Source organism: Thermobia domestica, chromosome 3 (assembly GCF_964235325.1).
Source record: "Thermobia domestica chromosome 3, izTheDome1.hap1.1, whole genome shotgun sequence".
Taxonomy (NCBI): domain Eukaryota; kingdom Metazoa; phylum Arthropoda; class Insecta; order Zygentoma; family Lepismatidae; genus Thermobia; species Thermobia domestica.
This window is the reverse complement of record NC_137456.1, coordinates 194,049,708-194,071,150: the sequence shown is the minus strand read 5'-3', so window position 1 is coordinate 194,071,150 and position 21,443 is coordinate 194,049,708. Positions and strand designations below refer to the sequence as shown.

At 36.7% G+C, this 21,443-nt stretch overlaps 2 protein-coding genes across 2 annotated transcripts in view; one reads left to right on the top strand and one right to left on the bottom strand.

Moving 5' to 3' along the window:
* LOC145682069 (uncharacterized) overlaps window positions 1-14,897 on the top strand; it is a 37,532-nt gene extending 22,635 nt beyond the window's left edge. The window contains exons 2-5 of the mRNA XM_081753666.1: window positions 5,169-5,428; window positions 10,144-10,670; window positions 11,923-12,162; window positions 13,319-14,897. Coding sequence (XP_081609792.1) covers window positions 5,169-5,428; window positions 10,144-10,670; window positions 11,923-12,090 — 955 coding nt within the window. The 3' untranslated portion in view covers window positions 12,091-12,162; window positions 13,319-14,897. The remainder of the gene's footprint in view (window positions 1-5,168; window positions 5,429-10,143; window positions 10,671-11,922; window positions 12,163-13,318) is intronic.
* Window positions 1-21,443, bottom strand: part of LOC145680912 (phosducin-like protein 3) — a 220,213-nt gene that overhangs the window by 155,791 nt on the left and 42,979 nt on the right. The window lies entirely within an intron of this gene.

Below are 21,443 nucleotides of genomic sequence, written 5' to 3'. Positions count from 1 at the left end.
GGAATGTGATAGCGTGCTGAGGCACAAGCAGGAGACGGCGGAGTGAGTTTTAGAAGAACATCTTTCAAATTAACGTTACACTAATAGTTTCCAGCTGGCCATTTAAAGGAAGTTGCAGATCCATGAGGAATCATAAAGGACACCGTAATATCGCGAAATTCCTGTGAGAGTGAAACTACTTGACCCACCCACCACTGCTTATCATAGACGCAAGCAACAAAATCTCCAATTTGAAGGTCATTCAGAGTATAATACATTCTTTTAGAACTGTTAGCTACTTGTATTTTTTCAAGTACATGCTTCGTGCTTCTTGCCATGAATGTGCCTGTACTGTCGACCTGCCAAAAATGGCTAGACTGAATACCAATCACAGGTTTAACATTGGTCCACTCTTGTGATTTTTGATTTCTGAAGTCTTGAATAGTACGTGCACTTAATAATAAGAGCCTTGTGCCTTTGATAAGTTCTGAAATGGTGTTGACAAACGATTCTGCATCCCTTATAGCTTTTACCGGGTCGTTTCGAAGATTAAACGTTGTTGCGTAATGTTTGCAAAGCCCACCTATACCGTCACATGCACTTTCTCCGTGTCCCGTTGCCGAGAAGATCCATCTTCTCTTGATTGAATCGTCTTGGAAATGTTTTTCAAGCTCATACAGCTGGAGCCTGTTTTTAAAATGAGAAGTGGCTCCATCTGAAATATAAATTATGGGCAATTCATTGTATGAGTCGATGATTTCATTAACATCTTGATGTATCAGTTTCATTGCACAAAGTGCATGAGCACTATCATGTTGCAAGTCACTGCTCACTACCGCATAACTTTATGTGCTGCCATTGAAGTACACTACACACGTAAATATAGATATCTGTGAATTGTGCCAATGATAACTTTGGATTTCATCTGGCGAAACAACAGACCAGTTCTCGGCAAAATCGAAATGCAATACCAAGGATGTTTCAAGAAGTGTAGATCTTTTTATTTCCGCTGTGCTTTCTCGCTGGATTTTTCCAATATAGCTATGAGTTATTCCTTTTGAAATCCAGTACTTTACATGCTTTAAAAATCTATTTAAGTTTCCAGTTTCTTTCACAAGATCTCCGCTATCCCATAGTGCATACTATTATGAAAATTTTTGAGAAAACATGCAATGTTTTGTACATGGAACTGCCTGTAAAAGCCTGTCAGATTTTGACAGGCATTATACAGGCGCCTGTTTCGGCGAAAACACATGTAAAAAAAATATTACAGGCACATTGTCTTCAGGTGATATGCATGTCAAAAAAGAATTGAACTTCTGTTAGAAATGTTGCACGAAAACACGCGTTGTACAAAGCCTGTACATTAAAATAAGAACATGCGATGTACACGTAGTCACTCACATGCAAGTAAATAAAGGGAATATGTGCATGTAAAGTACCTTGAATGGATTGTTGGTAACATTCGCAATACAGTAAGAATGAAAAGTACAAGGAAGGCGCCTGTTTATCAACATGTAATATACATGTGTGACATTTGCAGTACATGTAAATACCATGTATTAGCGTATAGCATGGAAAACGCATGATGTAAGATATGTTATTTTACATTTATTATTTTCGTGTACATGCGAAGTGTGTAACTCCCCTACGTGCAGTGTACAGGCAATGTACAGGTGAACGGGAACATGCAATGATCATGATTGCCAATAAATGGATTAAACAGATGCGTGTGGTGAACAAGGTGGATTGGAGCTAAACATTCACGTTATAGGCATAGGAGACATGCAATATTCAGGCACAAGTCTCCAATTCGACATTCGCTATGCAAAGTCCTGACACATGTATAATACATGGGATTACAACTGAATTCATTGCCTGTATTATCTCCGTGTACATGCGAAGTGTGAACCCATCTATATGCAATGTACAGGCAATGTGCAGCTAAACGGAAAATGCAATGATCATGATTGCCAATAAATGGGTTAAACAGGTGCATGCAATGAATAAGGTTGATTGGAGTGAATCATTAATGTTACAGGTGTAGGAAACATGTAATATTCAGGCACCAAGTCTCCAGTTTGCCATGCACATATGCAAGGTTCTGACACATGTATAGTACATTGGAATAGAATTGGACACATTGCCTGTAACATGCAAAGTTGAACTCACCTACATGCAGTGTAAAGACAATGTCCAGGTGAATGGGAACATGCAATGATCATGACTGCCAATAAATGGATTTAAAAAATACGTATAGTGAGTAAATAGCTTAAACAGGTAAATGCGATGGACAAGGTTGATTAGAGTGAAACATTCACGTTATAGGCGTAGGAAACATGCAATATCCAGACATTAAGTCTCCACTTTGACATGCACATTGAGTTGATAACGTCCCGTTCAGCAGCGAGGCTACATGAGACGTGGACTTACTGATTAACGTGGAATCCGAACCACATGAGCTCTCGCCGGGAATCGAACCCGGATCTCCCACGCCATAGGCGCGTACGCTAACCGCTTAGCCACGAATGAGCTCTTTGAAATGCACATATGCAAGGTGCTGACACATATATACAAAGGCGTGCGCAGACCCTTAGATTAGATGGATCAAATAGAAGTTACTCCTTGAAATGAAATGAAATGAAATGAAATCTTTAAGTTTTACGTCCCACGGTTATGCCGGTTAGGCTAAAGGAGACGGTGATTATGAGAGATGAGTGAAATGGTGGAATGAAGAAAGTGGGAGGAAACGGGAGAACCCCGAGAAAACCCACGAGCACGGTGTTTGTCCACCACAAAGTTCACTTGGCGGAGGCTGGGATCGAACCCGGGACCTCAAGCACCAGAGGTGAACGCTCTACCACTGAGCCACCGCGCCCCCAAGTTACTCCTTGAAGTATGCAGCCTACATTGTAGTAATCGGATTTGAATTTTACACATTTTATTTCTGTATTGTTATTTGAAGGACAGTATCACGCATGACCCACTTTTCGTTACTGGTAAGTACTCGATGGGAATTGGGTACATCAGGAACGTACGCAGGAATTTATTTCGGGAGGGGTCCAAAGCTTTTCGGGGGGATCCAAACACAATTTCAGGCTAAATTATATTAAAAATTATAAAATTGCCCCTAAAATTAGACTAAATTTACAAAAAAGTCCGGATTTGGGGGAATCCGGACCCAGGACCCACCCCATGCGTATGTTCCTGGGGTACATTGCGCTGCCGTGAAACGATAAACAAACTGTTAGTAATTTTTGCTTGTTGGCTTCCTGCAATGAGTGAGGCACCAACTTGCTCAACTTCTACGTCTTTCCTATGTGGTGCAGATAATTAAGAAAAATATATTGTTGTGAGCAGAGGTGCCGATCCCCCCCCCCCCCAAATGCTTGGACGCAATCCCCCCAAATTTGCCTTTTCTCCCCCAAATATTCCACTTGTTTAAATTTTATTTAATTTGAGAACTTTTTGCCTTCATAATAAATGTAGACGTTTAGCTATCTATCTGCATATTTGCTTTTATATTATACATTTTAAGAACAGTACATGCAATAAATTATGAAGAAATATTTTGTCACAGCTCCTTGAAGTTTTATTTTATAGTTATCGTTCTTAAAAGCATCATTACTAAATAATTAAACTTTGATGGTGACATTTCTCATGCAAAAATCTGTCCCTAACCCCCCCCCCCAAAATCTCAAGAGTTAAGAGGAATTTCTCAGTCGCGTAATCGATTGCAAAAATTTGCTTACCGCTATCTGTTATAGTTTCAGCTGTATAGATCAATGTTAAAACCAGAAATGGTTAATTTCTACTATTTTCAGTTTGTGAATCACCTCTGTTAACGAATTTGTTTGAGATAATTAATGTATATATCGATAGAAAAAACAGAATTCAAAAATTCGCTTTCGTTCAAGAGTTATCGTGCGGAATAACGTACGTACGGACTAACATTACAAAAATTATCCTAATCAGTGATGATTTCAGACAATTTTCTCCGGGGAGATTTCAACTCACTAAAATGAAATTAAATCTTTAGTTTAACGTCCCACGTTTAGAAAGCGAAGTGCCAAATGATATGGATGAAATATCAAGTGAACGATGACGAAAGAACTGGTGGAATGATTAGGTGGGAGTAAAGGGGAGAACCCCGAGAAAAATCACGGACACGATGTCGTCCACCAGGAACTCATATAGCCTGGGATCGAACCAGGGACATCTAGAACGAGAGGTGAGCGCTCGCCACCGTACCCCCCGAAAGGGGGTTAAAATAGTACTGCAAGGATATTGGTAAACCAGTTGAGCCGAATTAGAGAGTTACTCTGGGGCAAATTCCCCTCGTGCCACCCTATGAAATCATCCTTATAATTTTGAAGAACGTAAACATTGTATTACTTTTCGTACAATATGTAACTTCCGTAAAATTCAATATTCTAAAATAGTATATCGTCAAAATGTTGGAGGGAGCATATTGTTTCCATGCCTCCCATACGTATACCAGTGATGGACTAAGAACCCTCGTAAGACTCCATATACTATTCTTTCAATAAAGAAATTGGTTAAAATGTAGTGTTGTAAGATATAGGCCGATCATGTCAAACACAACATTAGGTTCAGCTGCCCCCTCTTCTCCCCCATCTTAAAAAATGAAATGAAAGTTTATTTCCCACGGTTATGTCGGCTAGGCTAAAGAAGACGGTGATAATGAGAAATGAATGAAATGGTGGAATGAAGAAAGTGGGAGGAAACGAGAGAACCTGTGCACGCCTATGCATGTATAGTATATGGGAGTAGAATGGAATACATTGCCCGTATTATCACCGCGCACATGCGAGGTTGAACTCACCTACATGCAGTGTACAGACAATGTACAGGTGTTTGCAGCAGAAGGAAACAATTTTGCTGGTAAGTTGAAAACATTCTTGCTGCAACCACCAAAAAAATTTAACCAGATTGTTATAATGTCCCAGACGTTGAACATATATGGAAAAGAAAATAATTAGTTGAAAATTAAGGGGGGGGGGGCTATTGTGCCTGAAGCTCCTACAGAGTGTGCGATTATTTATTCCAGAGTGTATTAGGTGTAAAATATTTATTTTTATTTAATAACAATTTAATAGAAAATGGTACGTATATATCTCTAGTTGAATAGCATTGTCGTAAATTTTAATTTTCATTTAAACTACAAGGAAACAATTCAGTGATTGGTTGCAGCGATCATGTGACGGGAAGTACGTGTTTTTGGCGCAATATCATTACTGGCGGTTTGAAGTGTACGATGAAGAGAGTGTAATCATGAATGACGATTATTGTATAGTGAAATGGCAAAACGGTTCTTATTCCGTTTTGAATGTAAAGCAGAATGTCGGAAAAAAGGACTTTAAGTTGGGAGAAGAGGGATGTTTCCGGTGGAAACAGAAGAAATTCAATGGGACAGTTTGCCATTTCGGTGAGTAGCTCTTGTGTTTCTTGCTTTGTATCTTTATAATAACCTTTTGTTGTAAAGATTGAGAAGTTTATTTTTGTTGGTCTCGAGAATAAAGTTCTAAAATCAATGTAAATTATGTTACTGTTTTTTTAAAATAACGTAATTACGACTAGGCTTCGACCATCATGTAGGCCTATGTTACGTGTACTATTGTGAATATGCAATTATTTCGTTATTACATTTGTACATATTGTTCATACTGTCCTATTTTAGGCCTACATTCTTACTTTCAAGAAATTATTATTATTATTTAGCACTAAATGCTGTTTGCGTCATAAAGTGTATCGTAAGAGAGTAAATACATTACGTGGTGCAGGGAAGGTCCTAGAACGCTGGTCCCCAGATATATATTAGTAGCTATTGTGTTTTTCAGATGTAAAGCATCACGGGCAGTAGCCAATGCTGTGCGAAATTCCGGGCGGTGTTGCCGGATTTCGGACTCCCCTTTCCCTTCTCGCTCTTCCTCTAGTTGAGATTATTACACATACATTGGCAACATTATTCACAATGTAAATATACTATTCCAGCAAACTCAAAGATTTTGGCTGTGTATCCTAGAAGTATATATAGCAACTGAATAACCTACCCATTAACTTATTCCAGTGGAACTGCTAAACGTTCGTCTTCAACACTACTTTCACTATCGTCTATGTCAATTAATATTTCGCCATTGTCTGAATCTGACTATTGTAAATTTTTTATTATGAGTTCCAAAAATTGTAAACACAAAAAATAATTCTTCGAGCTTCACTTCGTAGCACTTTTTTTTTTTTTTTTAAAGAAAATTCCGCACTTGTACTCGGTTTCCTTAAAGACATTGTCACTATAATTTTGGAGAACAAATGAACTACCACTGATTAATTCTGTTTATGCTAGAAGAGAAGTTGCGTTCCTACACACACAATCAGCTCCTTTGCTTCCATGTCTGTTCCTATAATAACATACTCTTATACTTGATGTAGGTCTCACAACAACAATCCATCTGATTCGTAAGCAACACGATATGGTCGAGTTTGTTTTGGGTTACAATAATTTATGACACCACTCAGACGCCTGGTGCTTTTGCATCCCTGCTAGAGGAGTAAAGAAGGAGTACGTAATTGGCCACACATACGTAAGGTATTGAAACGAAGAAAAAAATCATACTGCGTTTCTTCTGTCGAATAAGGAAGAATCTTGCATGAAGGCAATTTCAAAACAATATTACGAATGTCCCATACCTTCTGTTCTTATATATATATATATATATATATATATATATATATATATATATATATATGAATCAGATTGCAGAGGCTTGTTATTTAATTCGATCGCTTACTATTCTCAAGGGTGTAGAAACGGGGGAAAAGGGGGCCTTGACTTTCCAAACTATTTCCAGCCCCGAAATGAGGTTCATCTAGTATATGTTTAGTAAACTTATTTAATAGTTAATGCAAATTAGGAACGTTTATAATAAAATACGATTTTTAAAAAAAGAAAAAAGAAAACATCATCAATACAGTTTCTGTACCTAATTACAAGGACGCTGATTTCTCTGTAAATTGGGGAGGGGGGTGCATTCAGATGCAGACAGCATATATGATGATTTTAAGACAAATTGCATTCAAATTATGCCTAATATTGCACATTTACAAATAAAATGAGGGGCCCTGGCTCCCTCAGTCCCCCCAGGATCTCTCACTACTATATTATTGCATAATAATATCTGAGTTGATATTTTTTCGAGTTTTTCCCTTTAGTATTTTAACCTACATAAGCACAAAGTCGGATAAACAGACTGCTAGAAACAGCATTTGTTTTCTTATGAATAGCTTATTGATTTATCTCTTACAATCCGCTTTTCAACTTCAGTACTGTCAAGATCCGTCTTTTGTTAAGGTAGCATCGAGAAAACATAATATGTGTATAGTATACATGGTGAGTTAAAATGCTTTCATATTCTGAAATAGGTCATTTGTTCTGTTTTTAATGTGTGAAAAGCTTTCCTCCCCCTGAAAGTAATGTTCCCCTAGAACAACCTGTTGGTTACACCCGTGATTATCCTTTAATAAAAGTTGAGTTCCATTTCCAAATCGAAGAAAAATCCACTGGAAATTAGACGGGACTCAACGCTCGTTTTACTAATTGTTTTATATGGAAACCTTTCAAAGCGTGTATCATGACAACCAGTTGTCATAAAAAGATGTAGTTTTCACGTATGTGTTCGTAATTCTTTCCTCTACTTCGTAAAGTGAGCAGTTAATGTGCTAATACAATATTTCTAATAAGCGCCTCTGCTATTTTCAAGATTCGCAGTAGCGCGAGAAGTCAGCGTGCAGAACTGCTTGTCGCGAATTGTCAACACCGCTCAAAGCCAATTGGACGCCGTGTAAAGCCAACTCAAGGCCATGCCGCTTCTCATCTGAAATCTGCTTTAGTTTGGATCCTTTCTGTACCACAGCTCAATACTTACCTCACACAGTACTGCCGGGCCAGCGATAGCGAGTGAAGGCGGGTTAGAAGCCCTGCAGGGCACGCTGATTTCTTTCTATATTACATTCAATGTGTGACCAGTGTTCTAGAACTCTGCCCGTGGTGCATAATTCACGTACTATCCTAGTTCATGGCCGCATTACTACATTCATGATATATTAATTTCTTTCAGCACCAACTGCACCTTTAGGGTTCTGTCCTATTTTAGGCCTACATGATGTTACCGGTAAGGCAGGAGATTTTGCTGCTAGTTTGATTAAAGCAAGTCTATATCACAGACAGCTTGTAAGGGGGTACTGTTTATTTTCCAGGGTCGGCAATCCTAGGTCCACATGATTTGGTGCGAAATATGTATTTAAAATTATCCAGCCACCTTGCACAATTTGACTTTACAATAATTTACTCAACCATTATGGTGAACATGATGCGGCTAACTTTTAGTATCTCCCCCAGTCCTGTTCGGTAGTAATTTTGAGTCACTTGACTGATAAAAAAAAGTGATTTACTTGCGTTACGAGGCAACGTAGTAGTAGTAGGACGTGTTAGTGGCCCCACAGGGCTCCGTTTTTTCCACCTTTATCATAATTGCAGTACGGGTTTCGGATCCATGGAACGTAGATGTGAAATGGACGAAGGCTGATAACCATTTCTATTTCCTTTTTGTACATATATCTTCTATCTATAAAATTCAAAGTACTGTGTGACTGACTGATCCTCGCACAGGCCAAACCGCTTAAGTTTGAAATTTGAAATTTGGACAGTATAAAGAATTTGAGACTTAGGGTACCACTAAGGAAGGATTTGTGGAAATTAGACTGCTTGGGGGGAAGGGGGTTGGAAATATTTTAATAGGATTGCCATATCTCCGAATCCCTTAAGCTTAGAAACTTGAAGTTTTGTATTTGGACTTTTCATTTAAAATAATTAGACAAATATTTCAGGGTTTTTGGAAATTCACCCGGGGAGGGGAGGAGAGGAAAAAAGGATGGGTTTGCAATTCTAGACTGCGGGGGAGAAACAATATGTCATAAATGGGTCAAAATGAGATAAGTCAAAATTTGAGATCTATGTGTCATGCTCCACCTCCGGTAAACTTGATATAAGTCAATTCTAAACAACGTGAGTTGAATAATCGCCTCCTGAAAAAAGTTTTTTTTTTTTTTTAACTTTGTTTCTCCCACGCAGTTTAGAATTATTATATGATGATGTCGGTATGTCGGAACATTTGAAGATTAGAAACATGAAATCAGGACTTCTCATTTAAACTAATTAGACACGTATTTAAGGGTTTTTAGAAATTCGACGGGAAGAGGACGGGAATTATTTTAATTAAATGACCGTATCTCCGAATTCCTGAAGCTGAGAAAGTTGAAAACTTCAACAATCATATAAAATAGCAAGGTAAACAAAGGAATGAACTATAACTACTACCCCACTCTTATGATAACCCGGTAAAATTACTCAGAAAAGTACCCACGTTTCTCCTTGCGTGTAATAAACGGGAAAGTATGCAGACACGTGTCTGAGGGTGTGTAAAATTTCCGATTATTAGAGTGGAAGGGGCTCAATTCTTGGTCTGACGCAGCGAAGCGGGTACGTTCAGCTACTTTATTTATATACCCTGTAAGTGAGCTTTGGCGAGCGCGCAGTTCATTTTGAACAAAAGGTACAGATTGCCAAGACGTTTTCCTTCCAGAATTACGTATTTCTGTGCATCGTCTCGCTTCACTCGCTCCCACTCTCAGATATGCACTTCCACCGGCTGCCACCTTCTAGTCGCACCTATAGTTTAATAAAGGATTCAATAAGATGTTACTTGCAAATGCATTTGCTTGATAAGTGCAAGTTCTAGATTTGCACAGCAAGGCTTCAGTGAGATTTGGGTTACATTAGATCCTTTCTGCTTAATGCAGCATAAATTGATACAGGGAATTCAACCAACGTTAAATAACGTGAATGCACCGGTTGTGGACACTGAGATATTTGCACGAAATCTCTGATTTGATGCTTAAATCATTAAAATATATTTGTAACTACTTATAAGTATATAATTGATTAATACTTAATGTTATTAATATTTCTCTTTTTATCGTAAAGTGCAAGCACCTTATACGGGAATTCTATCATACTAATATTAAGCAGGTTTTGTCTTTGTAAATATAGATTAATCAGTAAGCATATTTATTATGTTTTCTTAACAGGCACCAAATCTGATTGTGAAAGTGAGATTGACAAATGTATTCAGAATGGTGAGAAAGATGTTGCTGTTCCTAGTAAACGAATAAAAGGAACTGAATCATCCGATGAGACTGATGTTCCGAGCGAAGAGGATCAATCTTCGATGCAAATAGATAATTTGCAAAATATATTCGAGAGAAACTATGAACATGTATTAACAGAAAAGACACATTCTAACCACAGTATTGAACAAAGGAATGCTAATAGCTGCAGTGATAGCCTTGAAGTCAGTAACACAACTACAAGTTTCAAACGATGTAACAATTGTGATCAGTTGCAAAGAAAAGTCACAGAATTGAGCTGTAAATTAAGAGAAGAGCGATGCATGGTGGATGCTTTGAAGAAAGAATGTGCTTCTAGGGACCGCGAGAACAGCCGAAAACTTAAAGTTCCACGTTGTGTGAAACAATTTCTTTTCCAACTATTAGATGCAGAAGTTGATGACGAACCTTCCGAAAGTGAATTGTCTTCCGTTAGTACGAAAACCAGGGTAAGTATAGTATTTACGAAACAGGATTATTGTAAATTTATTAAGTACAGTAGCTACTCTCTCCAAATTCCTTGTGCTTCTAATTATATTATGTATGTTTTTCAAACGCTTTTTTTTCTTGTACTGTAATTCCAGAGGTTCATTAGGCTCGCCATTCTACAAAGATAAGTTATTATTTTTGTGGAATGGTGACCGTGATGAAACTGTGGACGATTGAAGATTGGCGTTAAAACCATAGATAATATAATTGGATGCACAAGAAATTTGGCGACTGTTGTTACTGTAATTCATAAATTTAATACTTATGCGCATCTGGAATATTATAATTTTTAGTGTGTTTAAAATTGTTAAAAAAAAAAAAAAAAAAAAAAAAAAAGTAAAGGAAGTAACTGCAACATTTTTCCTAACTACAAACTTATCGAATAGAAAGTGAGAGTTCATATATTATTTTAATTGCATTTTTTCCCTTAAAATAGTTTCTTTTTTTCCCCGTCGAAGAGCAAAAAATGGACTGGGAATGAAACCCTCTTCGGCTTACCGTGCCGTAGCTTTAACAACTATGCTACCCAGCCTACATTAACTTTGACAGCTGAAAGTTTTGACGCGGTCTCGAAAACGGGAGTTGGTGGCGTACAGGTTGACGCTATGGCAAGTTAAGCAGAAGGCTGTTTTATTCCCTGCCCAGTTTTCTTTTGTCAATGTTCATTAATATTTTACGGTGAAACAAGGTATTTTAATATAAATCGGTTCTTCGACCATGTTCGATCTTTTCAATGTTAGTACAGCCCTTCAGGAAATTTACTCTAAGTTATCTTAAGTTGTTCATTCTATTGAATGTCAAAATGAAAGAAAATTTACAAATGAAGTATGCATTTTGTTTTGGAAATTGTGACTAAAATTGTCAATCCTGTTCGTAACATTTTTTCTTTTTTTCGGTCCGCTTTTCAGTATTGATTTTATATTTGATATGTAAGATACACGGTAATAGCCTCTTTCTGCATGTTACTCTACCCTATGAGGGGATAACAAATTTAATGATATTGAAAATGATAAGAGTACATACAAACATGAATATTTTTTCTGAAATAGTGTGTAGCGATAGTGGTTACATATTACAGCGGCCCATAAAATTTTAAAGATTTTCTACTCACCCCGAAATGTACCTTTGTTTCGTACTTGTATGAAAGTGTGCTATTTGCATTTTTCTTTCAAAGGTTGGAATTGATTTAATTTGTATGTTCTCTGTTAGCAGGATACTGACTTATCGTGCAGAGAAAGTGCCGATGTTGTTCTGAGCGCAGAATATCCAAATGTTGTAATAAAGAATACACGTTTGGTACGATGCCTTGCTAGTGCAGGTCAATCGGGCACGAAATTAACAAGGAATTTAATGTCAGTTTTTTTACTGATAATGAGATGAGTTCCAGCTCCATTACTGGTCATGGACAAATAAAAAAACAGTTGTCTCCCGACGTAATTGCAGCAATAAAGGGTATGTATATATCTTACATGTTTCCTACACATGTAGAAAATTGCTTCTTATTTTCGTATGTGAAAACAGCATTTCGCTTACATGGAAATAGTAATGTAAAACGTGTTAATATTTACGTACCAAACAATTAAGTATTAATACAAAATTATGTAATTTCAACCGATAACGATACAAAGGTATGGGACCGCGGTGGCTCAGTGGTAGAGCGTTCAGCTCCGGTGCGTGTGGTCCCTGGTTCGATCCTGGGAGCCTAAGTGGGCTTTATGGTGGACAAACACCGTGTGAGTGGGTTTTCTCGGGTCCTCCCACTTTCTTCATTCGATCATTTCATTCATTCTCATCACTGTCTCATTTAGCCTACTCGGCATATACGTGGGACGTAAAACTGAAAGAGTAAAGAGAGATACAAAGGTAAAAGTTGGAAATCCATTATTTACTGCGAAAAAGCTGTGTGCCTTACTGTAGTGGAATTGAGTTACGAGCGAGGGAGGCGGAGCTAAACGGGATAACGAATTAAAAAATTAATATACTAGGTTCATTCTACTCGCGGCTTCCGCACTCCTTGCTCCATCTCAGTTTCGCGGAAGGCACACTACTCTCTAGGTTAATAATGGACTTCCCACTCTCCACCTTCGTAGGTTAATTTTTTTTTTTTTTTTTGTTGTTGTTGTTGTTAGGTTACGTTTCAGTAAATACTATCTACTAGTCGAAATTAAATTAGAAGAACGTACTACATGTGTAAAAACATCATCATGTATATAATGCTAATTAACATATATTCGGAACTGGGCTGTTCTATCTTAAGATTTTCGCACTTGCGCAGTATAGAAACTAGAAGAGAGGTAAGGACGCAATCAAAAGAAAATAGATGGAAATAAGTTATTCCATGCCTTACTTACCTTCACAGTTTCAATTTCTTCGCGAATGCAAAAACTTGAACTCGGAACAACCCTGTTCCGGATATATGTTGATCAACATAAGGTTTTGTTTATAGGATGTTGTTAGGTAGGATGTTCTATTCAATTCATTCAATTGAATATTCAAAGTAAATTAATAACCACTATAGTTTGATGATAACGATGATTAATAATAAAATGAACGTGCGCATTATAAAAGCATGCTGTTCCAAATTAACGCAGTGTATTATTTTCAACAGATTATGTCCTCATGAAATTCCCGCAATGCAAACCGTCTACTATACATGCTGCAATGACTGATAAGTGCGTGCAGGCTCGTAAATCGATGAAGAAGAGAGCAGAAGGGAATTTATTGGAATAGGATACAAAGGAGATTGAATATCTTACTGAAATGTGCAAGATTAAGTACTTGTTTTTATAAATATTGGAGCTATCTTTTGAGTCTTCCACAAATGTGTGTAGAATTTTTATTATTATTAAAGCACTGTGTGTTAAAGATTTATTTAACTATTGTAATAATACTGGTTTTTACTTTATTTGCCTTGTTATTTAGAGTTTTGGCGTTATAGTTTTAAGCTTAATTAGCAATGGGAATCTTCGCTTCTGACTAAGTGTTATCTTCTATGTAAAAAGCATTAACGTGTTTCCTTGTGTGGTGGAGGCAACGTAGTAACAAAAGAAGGATTTTTTAAAAGTGTTGTAATTCTAGCCTTTGAACTCTTTCACTGTTGCTGACATGAAACGGCAGTACAAGCAATATATTTCATCTGATATTCCAAATATATCTGCTCTGAAAATACCACGAACAACTCTACATAGATGGAATAAGCGGGAAGATATTTTTGGTGAGCACCAAAATAGTACTGGTTTTTTGACAAGGGGAACATAAAATACGAATAATAGTTACTATGAGAGTAGAAATGGTACTTGTGAAATGAATGTCACTTGTAGTAATACTGATAAATTCGATATGGAACATAACACACTTTCCTCTCACAACGTCAGTGGACAATCAAGTACGGAAAGCATCCCAGAAAGGGACTGTAGAGACGATTATCTTTCATCATTTGCTGTTGACCGGGGTAACACGACGAATAAAACGCATTCTTCTCATTCAGTGTGTTCTTCTGAAGTTTCAGTCGAGACTGTATCAATATGTGGTGAACCGTCAGTATGTACGCAAGTAAGCGTGCACTCTGAGTCGATTGGAGAGGAAAGAGTAGAAGATAACAGTGTTTTAAAGGTAATGAAGTTTGTGAAGAAACATAAGCTTACCAAAGTTGATGTTTCAGATCTTCTTCAATTATTACATTCTATCAATGCAAAACAAGTTTCGTGCGTATTTATGTATGATTCACCATCGGTGTCTCTTCATTGTGCATGCACTAAACACTCATGTAAAATAGCTTTTTTTTTCTTTCTTTCTTAGATATTTTGAAACAACTTGAAAATATATTTTCCCGACCTGGCTTTCTGGCTAAACTTTCAACTTCGCAGTCAACACATGAAAACCTTTTGGAAAGTGTTAGAGATGGTAAAATATATAGCAAATTTAGAGAACAGCATCCGTTTTTAGAACAGAATGGTATTCTGTCATTGACAGGAATTATTAATGTAGATGGTGTTAGTTGCTTTAAAAGTTCCAGTGTTTCGTTTTGGCCATTCTATTTTTTTATTTTAGAAGTTTTCTCTTCTATAGTTAAGCATATAAGTTTCTTATGTAGCAGCTCATTTGTTAATATTACAAAATCTTCAATAACAGTACTGTTATCAGATTGGAATACATGTGTAATTGGTTGACCAGACCATTGTTCTCTAAACGCAGTATAAACTTGTTTCTTCTTAACAAAAAGAAATATATGTTCTTTGGAACAAGATTCACAATTAGCGATATAGATATCGGAAATCTGACACGCGTAAAGCACCCTATCATAAATAAGAACAAAGTAACTGTCATCATGCTTCCTATTAATGCAATGATTAGATGTGCAAAATATTACTTTTCCCGTCTTTTTTATTGCCAATTCGAGAACATTTATGTATGTTAACTGCTTCCTGTTTCTGAAAGCAATGTTTTGTGATAGGAATACCTTGGGCTTTGCGAATAATAGTTTCAGGTTCACAATCAATACGTTCAACCTTTGAAAATGTAAGATTTAGAATTTAATACAAATTCATACAAATGGTAAATGTTTCGTACTTAAAATATTGTTTATAACAGGCACGGAATTTTGTTCTGCTTGCTATTACTTATTTTTTTTAAATTGTAATGATTGCGGTTAGTCTGACCGTACAGTATTGAGTATATATATATATATATATATATATATATATATATATATTGGTATTAGTATATAGACAATAGTTAAAGGGACGTAAACAGGGCTTTTCAGATTGGTGTAATTTCGAGGTGTGGTTATATATTTTAAAAACTTATCTCTCGACCAAACTTGCAATCTACTTCGTTCAAGATAGGTAAAGGTGATAGCAGCTAAAATTATTTTGAAAATTTCTTTCTGTATAGCGCCTCGACGTTTCGAATCGCTCCGTCGGAAACTATGTATTGTAGGACATCTGTTCTTTACTTTTCACGTGCAGAATCACTTCCGCGAGATTAAGCAATCGGAAAACCACTGTTTATTGGAATTACTAGATGCGTCAAAAAATTATTGTAACAAGTACATAAATATGTAATTTTATTATTTTGTATTTTTTGTACAAAAAAATAAAAAATATAAAATAAAAAATCTCATTTCTTCTTTATAACAGTAAGTTAGTATTATCATAGTGAGCAAACCTGTAAAGAATAAATATGGTAAACGACAATTCCTTTAAATTGCTTATTTGTTAGCTATTTATAAATTGATAAATATTTAAATTTGTAGGGAAAGAAATGTAATAGGTTCGTTATAAGTTGACTCAGTTGCTTGACAATGCGTTTGTGCGACAAGACATATATATATATAAGGTGAACTATTGAACTACATGTTACTTTCAGATGAATACACCCTTGCACGTTCTGTGTTGGCCTTCTGTTTAGAAGTCGAATATGCCCAGGTACGGTACATGGAAGTTTGTTTTGCGTTAATGCTCTTTAATGTCCACTGCATGTGGCTTATGCAATTCTTTTGGAAGAGAGAGCAAATATCAGTGGAACGTGCAAAGTGCATTCATCTGAAGTCAACGTTATTAGTACGTTCAATGTGCGTGTAACATACGTTGGACATGTGTGTTACAGGTGGATTACACGCACCTGTTACATACGTTGGACATGTGTGTTACAGGTGGATTACACGCACCTGTTACATACGTTGGACATATATATGACATGAGCACTGCATCTCCATTGCAAAGCAAGCAAAATTCATGCTACAACTTGGTTACGTGCATGTGTAATACACACGTAACATGCATGATGCCATATGCGTGCAATGGACATTCAATGCTCATTGCATAAATGTTCGACGTGTGTGAAAGGGACATGTAGTCCACCTATTACATGCATGTCCCATGTATGTTACAGGTACATGTAATCCACCTGTAATACGTATCTTACAGGTACATTTAATCCACCTGTAACACGTATGTTACAGGTACATGTAATCCACCTGTAACACGTATGTTACGGGTACATGTAATCCACCTGTAACACGTATGTTACGGGTACATGTAATCCACCTGTAACACGTATGTTACAGGTACATGTAATCCACCTGTAACACGTATGTTACAGGTACATGTAATCCACCTGTAACACGTATGTTACAGGTACATGTAATCCACCTGTAACACGTATGTTACAGGTACATGTAATCCACCTGTAACACGCAGGTCTCATGTATGTTACATGTACATGTGATCAACGTTTAACATGCATGTTACATGTGGCTCCCATGTACATGTTACCTACATGTCTCTTCTGCCGTATATACATGGAACGTACATGTCTTATGCGTGTCCAACACCTGTTACACGCAAATTTCATGTACACTTAATGCGATGTACTTTACATGTATAATTCGCTAACACGCCCACTAATTTGCTAACACCTGTATTTCACGTGTATTTAACATGTCAATTACATTTTTATCAAATGAAAAGCAGCTGTCGTCAGATCCTCATGAGGTAACGTATATGTCAACTACATGTTGTTTACACGCAGTTTTCACGTTGCAAGGTTGCAACTTTATCAACATGAAAACTACCTGTTTCCGTGAAATGAACATGCAATGATCGTGAAAAAAATACATACCTGTCTCATGCGTTTAAAAGTGTTCCATTTTCAGGCGCATGTACAGGCGCCTGTAAAAATATGCCTGTTTATGCATGTTTCACAGGCGCCTGTAAATTACCTGTATTTTCTGTCTGGGTATGTGATTTCATCAGTATCTTGTATCTCTAAACTTTGATCCGAAATTGCATTTAGTCCTGGGCAATTCTCACATTCTTGCAACTAACACTTTTCGGTAGGATCGCCACAGAGACACAAAGAGTACAGATCTGTATCTACTATATTTCGTTCAGTAAGACTGCTCAGGGATGTACATATTAGATTTATATTGGTACAATAAATACATGTGCATGTTTGTTTCACCGGCTGACATTTAACCCACTTGGGACGTAAAGAGTAAAATTTAGAAATAGATATCTTTATATCAGGATTACCTTCATTCATCAATCTGAAGGCTTCTTTAATGAAGCGGGTCATAAAACGTTTAACCCTTCTTACTTTTTCACCGTTTTCATATACAGAAATATCTTCTTTTTGATTCGGACTTTGTCTAGAACAGTCTTACGTAATATGACAATGCAGTCTCGAGGTAAGCGGTCGGTAAAAGGTGTCCTTGGTAGGGATCTGGCGTTGCCCACATACCCTTTTCTTTTTTCACTTTGCGTGACTTATCTATTAGATACTTTGTCGCAGATGGGATGCGTTCGACGATCATGCGTTTACTGAAGGTTTCAGGCACGATACTGAGAAGTCGTACTCTTTCACGATAGAATGATTTCTCTACTGCACAAGTGATGTTGGAAAACCACATTTCACAATTATTGCAACTCTCGGACGAACTTCCTGAGGAACACGGTACACTCACACCAAAAGCATCTTGTAATTTTCCAGACACTGCCGTCGAAAACACGTTTTCTAGTTCTTCTAATTTTCGTTTTACGTACGTGACTCTTCTTTCTTCCTTCACTTGCCATGTTTTTTTCACGGGCGACACTTGCGTATCAAGTACACTTATGCTACTATTTAATGTACCAATCACTGCACTACTTGGAACGTAGATTGGATCTAAAGTCAGTGAATCGTCATCTGCAGTCATTTGATCTGTAATAATGATCGCACTATTTGGTTCAACCGAAGCAGCTGGTTTCTCGATCTGAGCCTTGTAATAAATAAAACAGTTTTTGCATAAGTTATCAGCACTGTTTATTTGTACTTGTGATCCGAAATAATTTTGTAATGACTCTGCAAGATCACCAACAACAGTAAAATTTTTCGTGTTACTTTTGTATATTACTTTCTTGTGTCTTTCTAGATAATCACTGCACTTAACTCTCTTGGTGCTATATTGTGAAGACATATTTGCAATGCTAACTAACTTTTATATACATTAGATAGTATATCTATTGTGAAACACGAACAAGACGATGCATTGTCATGCGCAATGGGTAATATCGTTGACATACAACACTTCACACAATGCAGTCTAAATGCCAAATGGGAGCCATTCCAGAGCGTTTGATGTACTGCAAAACACTTGCATCATACCTAGGTACATGTTGCACAATACTATGCAACTACTCCAGTATCATGGTTACATACATTACAGGCACCAATGCTATGCGTGATTGCATATCCGGCCCCAGTACAACACAATATTTTAAAAATTTACGAAAAATTTAATACACAAATATCTCCATTTCTGTTTGCTTGATTCACATAGGGAACAATGAAAGATCGTTTGGGCAGATTTTCAGATTTTTTAAGAATGGCCATTTGGAGAAAATCCGCCCAAATTTCAGGCGAAAATGACGTTTTATCATATTGTCACTCACGTTTTTTCTCCCATGTGTCATCGTAGATGGGAAACAAAAATTATCTATAGGGATCCCAGAAGGAGTATTATATTGTGTCACAATAATACGGTTCTTTTGTTAATCCTTTAATACCGAAAATAAATGTCAAATTTCTTGCATTTTACTTTTTTACTAAGTTTTCCAGTGTTTACAAAATACTCTTGTTGAACTGTAATTCGTGCTTTTTATATCAGAACCCCAAACGTAATCTGAGCACTTTTAAATAAAAAAAAGAATCATCCAATTATCACAAGTAGTTACTGAACTACGTGTCTTTCAAGATTATGCTTATTCACTTTTGTATTACAAATAGTGATTTCGGTCCGAATTTCGTTAGCCCATAACTCGAAGACAAATTTTTTTCTGGGAAAATCCTCTTTGCAGGTTTCATATCTCCAACAGGACTACCAAATATATTTTTTTCAAAAAATCGGAGATGGTCACCTGCCCCCCTGCCTGAATGGAGATGGAATGAGCCAATCGAACTATACGTCACATATTTCACCACATACGCAAGAAGGATTCGGGAGTTTCTCGATCTCCTTTTTAATGCAACTATATTTTTGTGTGTAATTATTTAGATAGTGTTGAGATAATAGAGGTGATCTTCAGTAATTTCCTTGCTAAGCGAAGTTCGTAGTGTACTTGACAATTATGGTTTTAACAAAAAGAAACTAGAAAATAGTTTGATTTGTTTATTTGTAATTATCATAAGAGAAAATGGGAAGATTCTACAACACAAGTCCTCCTTTATAAAACTACATTACTTTACATTTTACTTACCTTAGTTTGGTTCCTTTTCGTTCCTTATTCTTTTCTTCCAGTTTTTGCTTTCTTATCGTTGATATATATTATTACCAAAACTAAGAACACTGACTTTCAATCTTTGAGAAGTGTACTGTCATGTTCGTTCACATAACCACACTATTCATATGTAGGTCTATTGTTTTATCCATGAAATAATAATGTTTCTATTAAGTATAATTGTAGATAAATGAAGTTTTGTTTGGTGTGTGTGTGTGTGTTTGTTTTTGTTTTCATACAAACCCCATGACAGGCATTAATTGAAATCAGACGTATCTTTGGTATCTATTTATGTATAAATGGGTCAGAGCCAAACTGCACTCAAATAATTCGTATCTTTATTCACTTTTCTTAGTGATATGCAAATTAAGTCGCTGTATTTCTTTAATTTGGGCTACATTAGTTCTTCTGTACTCTGCAGTATTTTGAAATTGTCCATATGTGATTCTGCATAATTATTTCACTTGTGCAACTGTTTATCTTTTTGTTCTTCTGAAATAACTTTTGACAATTAGAAAAGTATGTAAACATTACTACAACGTATTTTTATCAGGAGTCCTTCGTGAGTCGGCAGACGTATCGCATTTGTGGCCAATTAGTCCCGGTTTCGAGTTCAAATGGAGGACAACTTCTTTCGGACGTAGGTCGAGAAACTGTTTGGATTCCGCTTTAAGCTTGTGACCCCTTCCAGCATAAGCTTTGACCCTTTCCCCTTCTTTGACTATAAAATCACTCAAATCAATATACCTCGCATAAAGTCACATTTGTGACTTCTTACTAACATCAGTTGTTTCTTCAGAGATTTCCGAATACATTTTGAATCTGTTTACATTTTTCATAATTGAAGAACGTGAAATCTCACAGAACACGATATTTCATTCTGAATGATTTTGCTTACAAGAGAGTAGTTTTCCCCGCTGTTTCGTAATGCTATTACAGAATTTGGTAAATGTTTGGCAGAAGAGGTCCAGAAGTATAAAATTTACGTGAGAAATGGAAGATGCAAGTACTCAGACTTAACCAAATCTAACTAACCTAACTTAAACTGACCTGAACTAACCTAATATTAATAAAAATAAATGAAATTCGATTATTTTTTCGAAAATTATGCTGGACCACTACACTAATATAATCTAACAATTTAACCTAATGTGATCAGAAACTATCGAAACAAACATTTTTCAGAAAAAATACGTGGACCCCTTCTGCTAAACACTGTCCCAGAATTTTGTCCCCGGCATATAAATGAAATCTTTGAGTTTTACGTCCCACAGTTATGCCGGCTTGGCTAAAGGAGACGGTGATGAGAAATGAATGAAATGGTGGAATGAAGAAAGTGGGAGAAAACTGGAGAACCCCGAAGAAACCCACGCACACGGTGTTTGTACACCACAAAGTTCACTTGCCGGGGGCTGGGATCGAACCCGGAACCCTAAGCATCAGAGGTGAACGCTCTACCACTGAGCTACCGCGGCC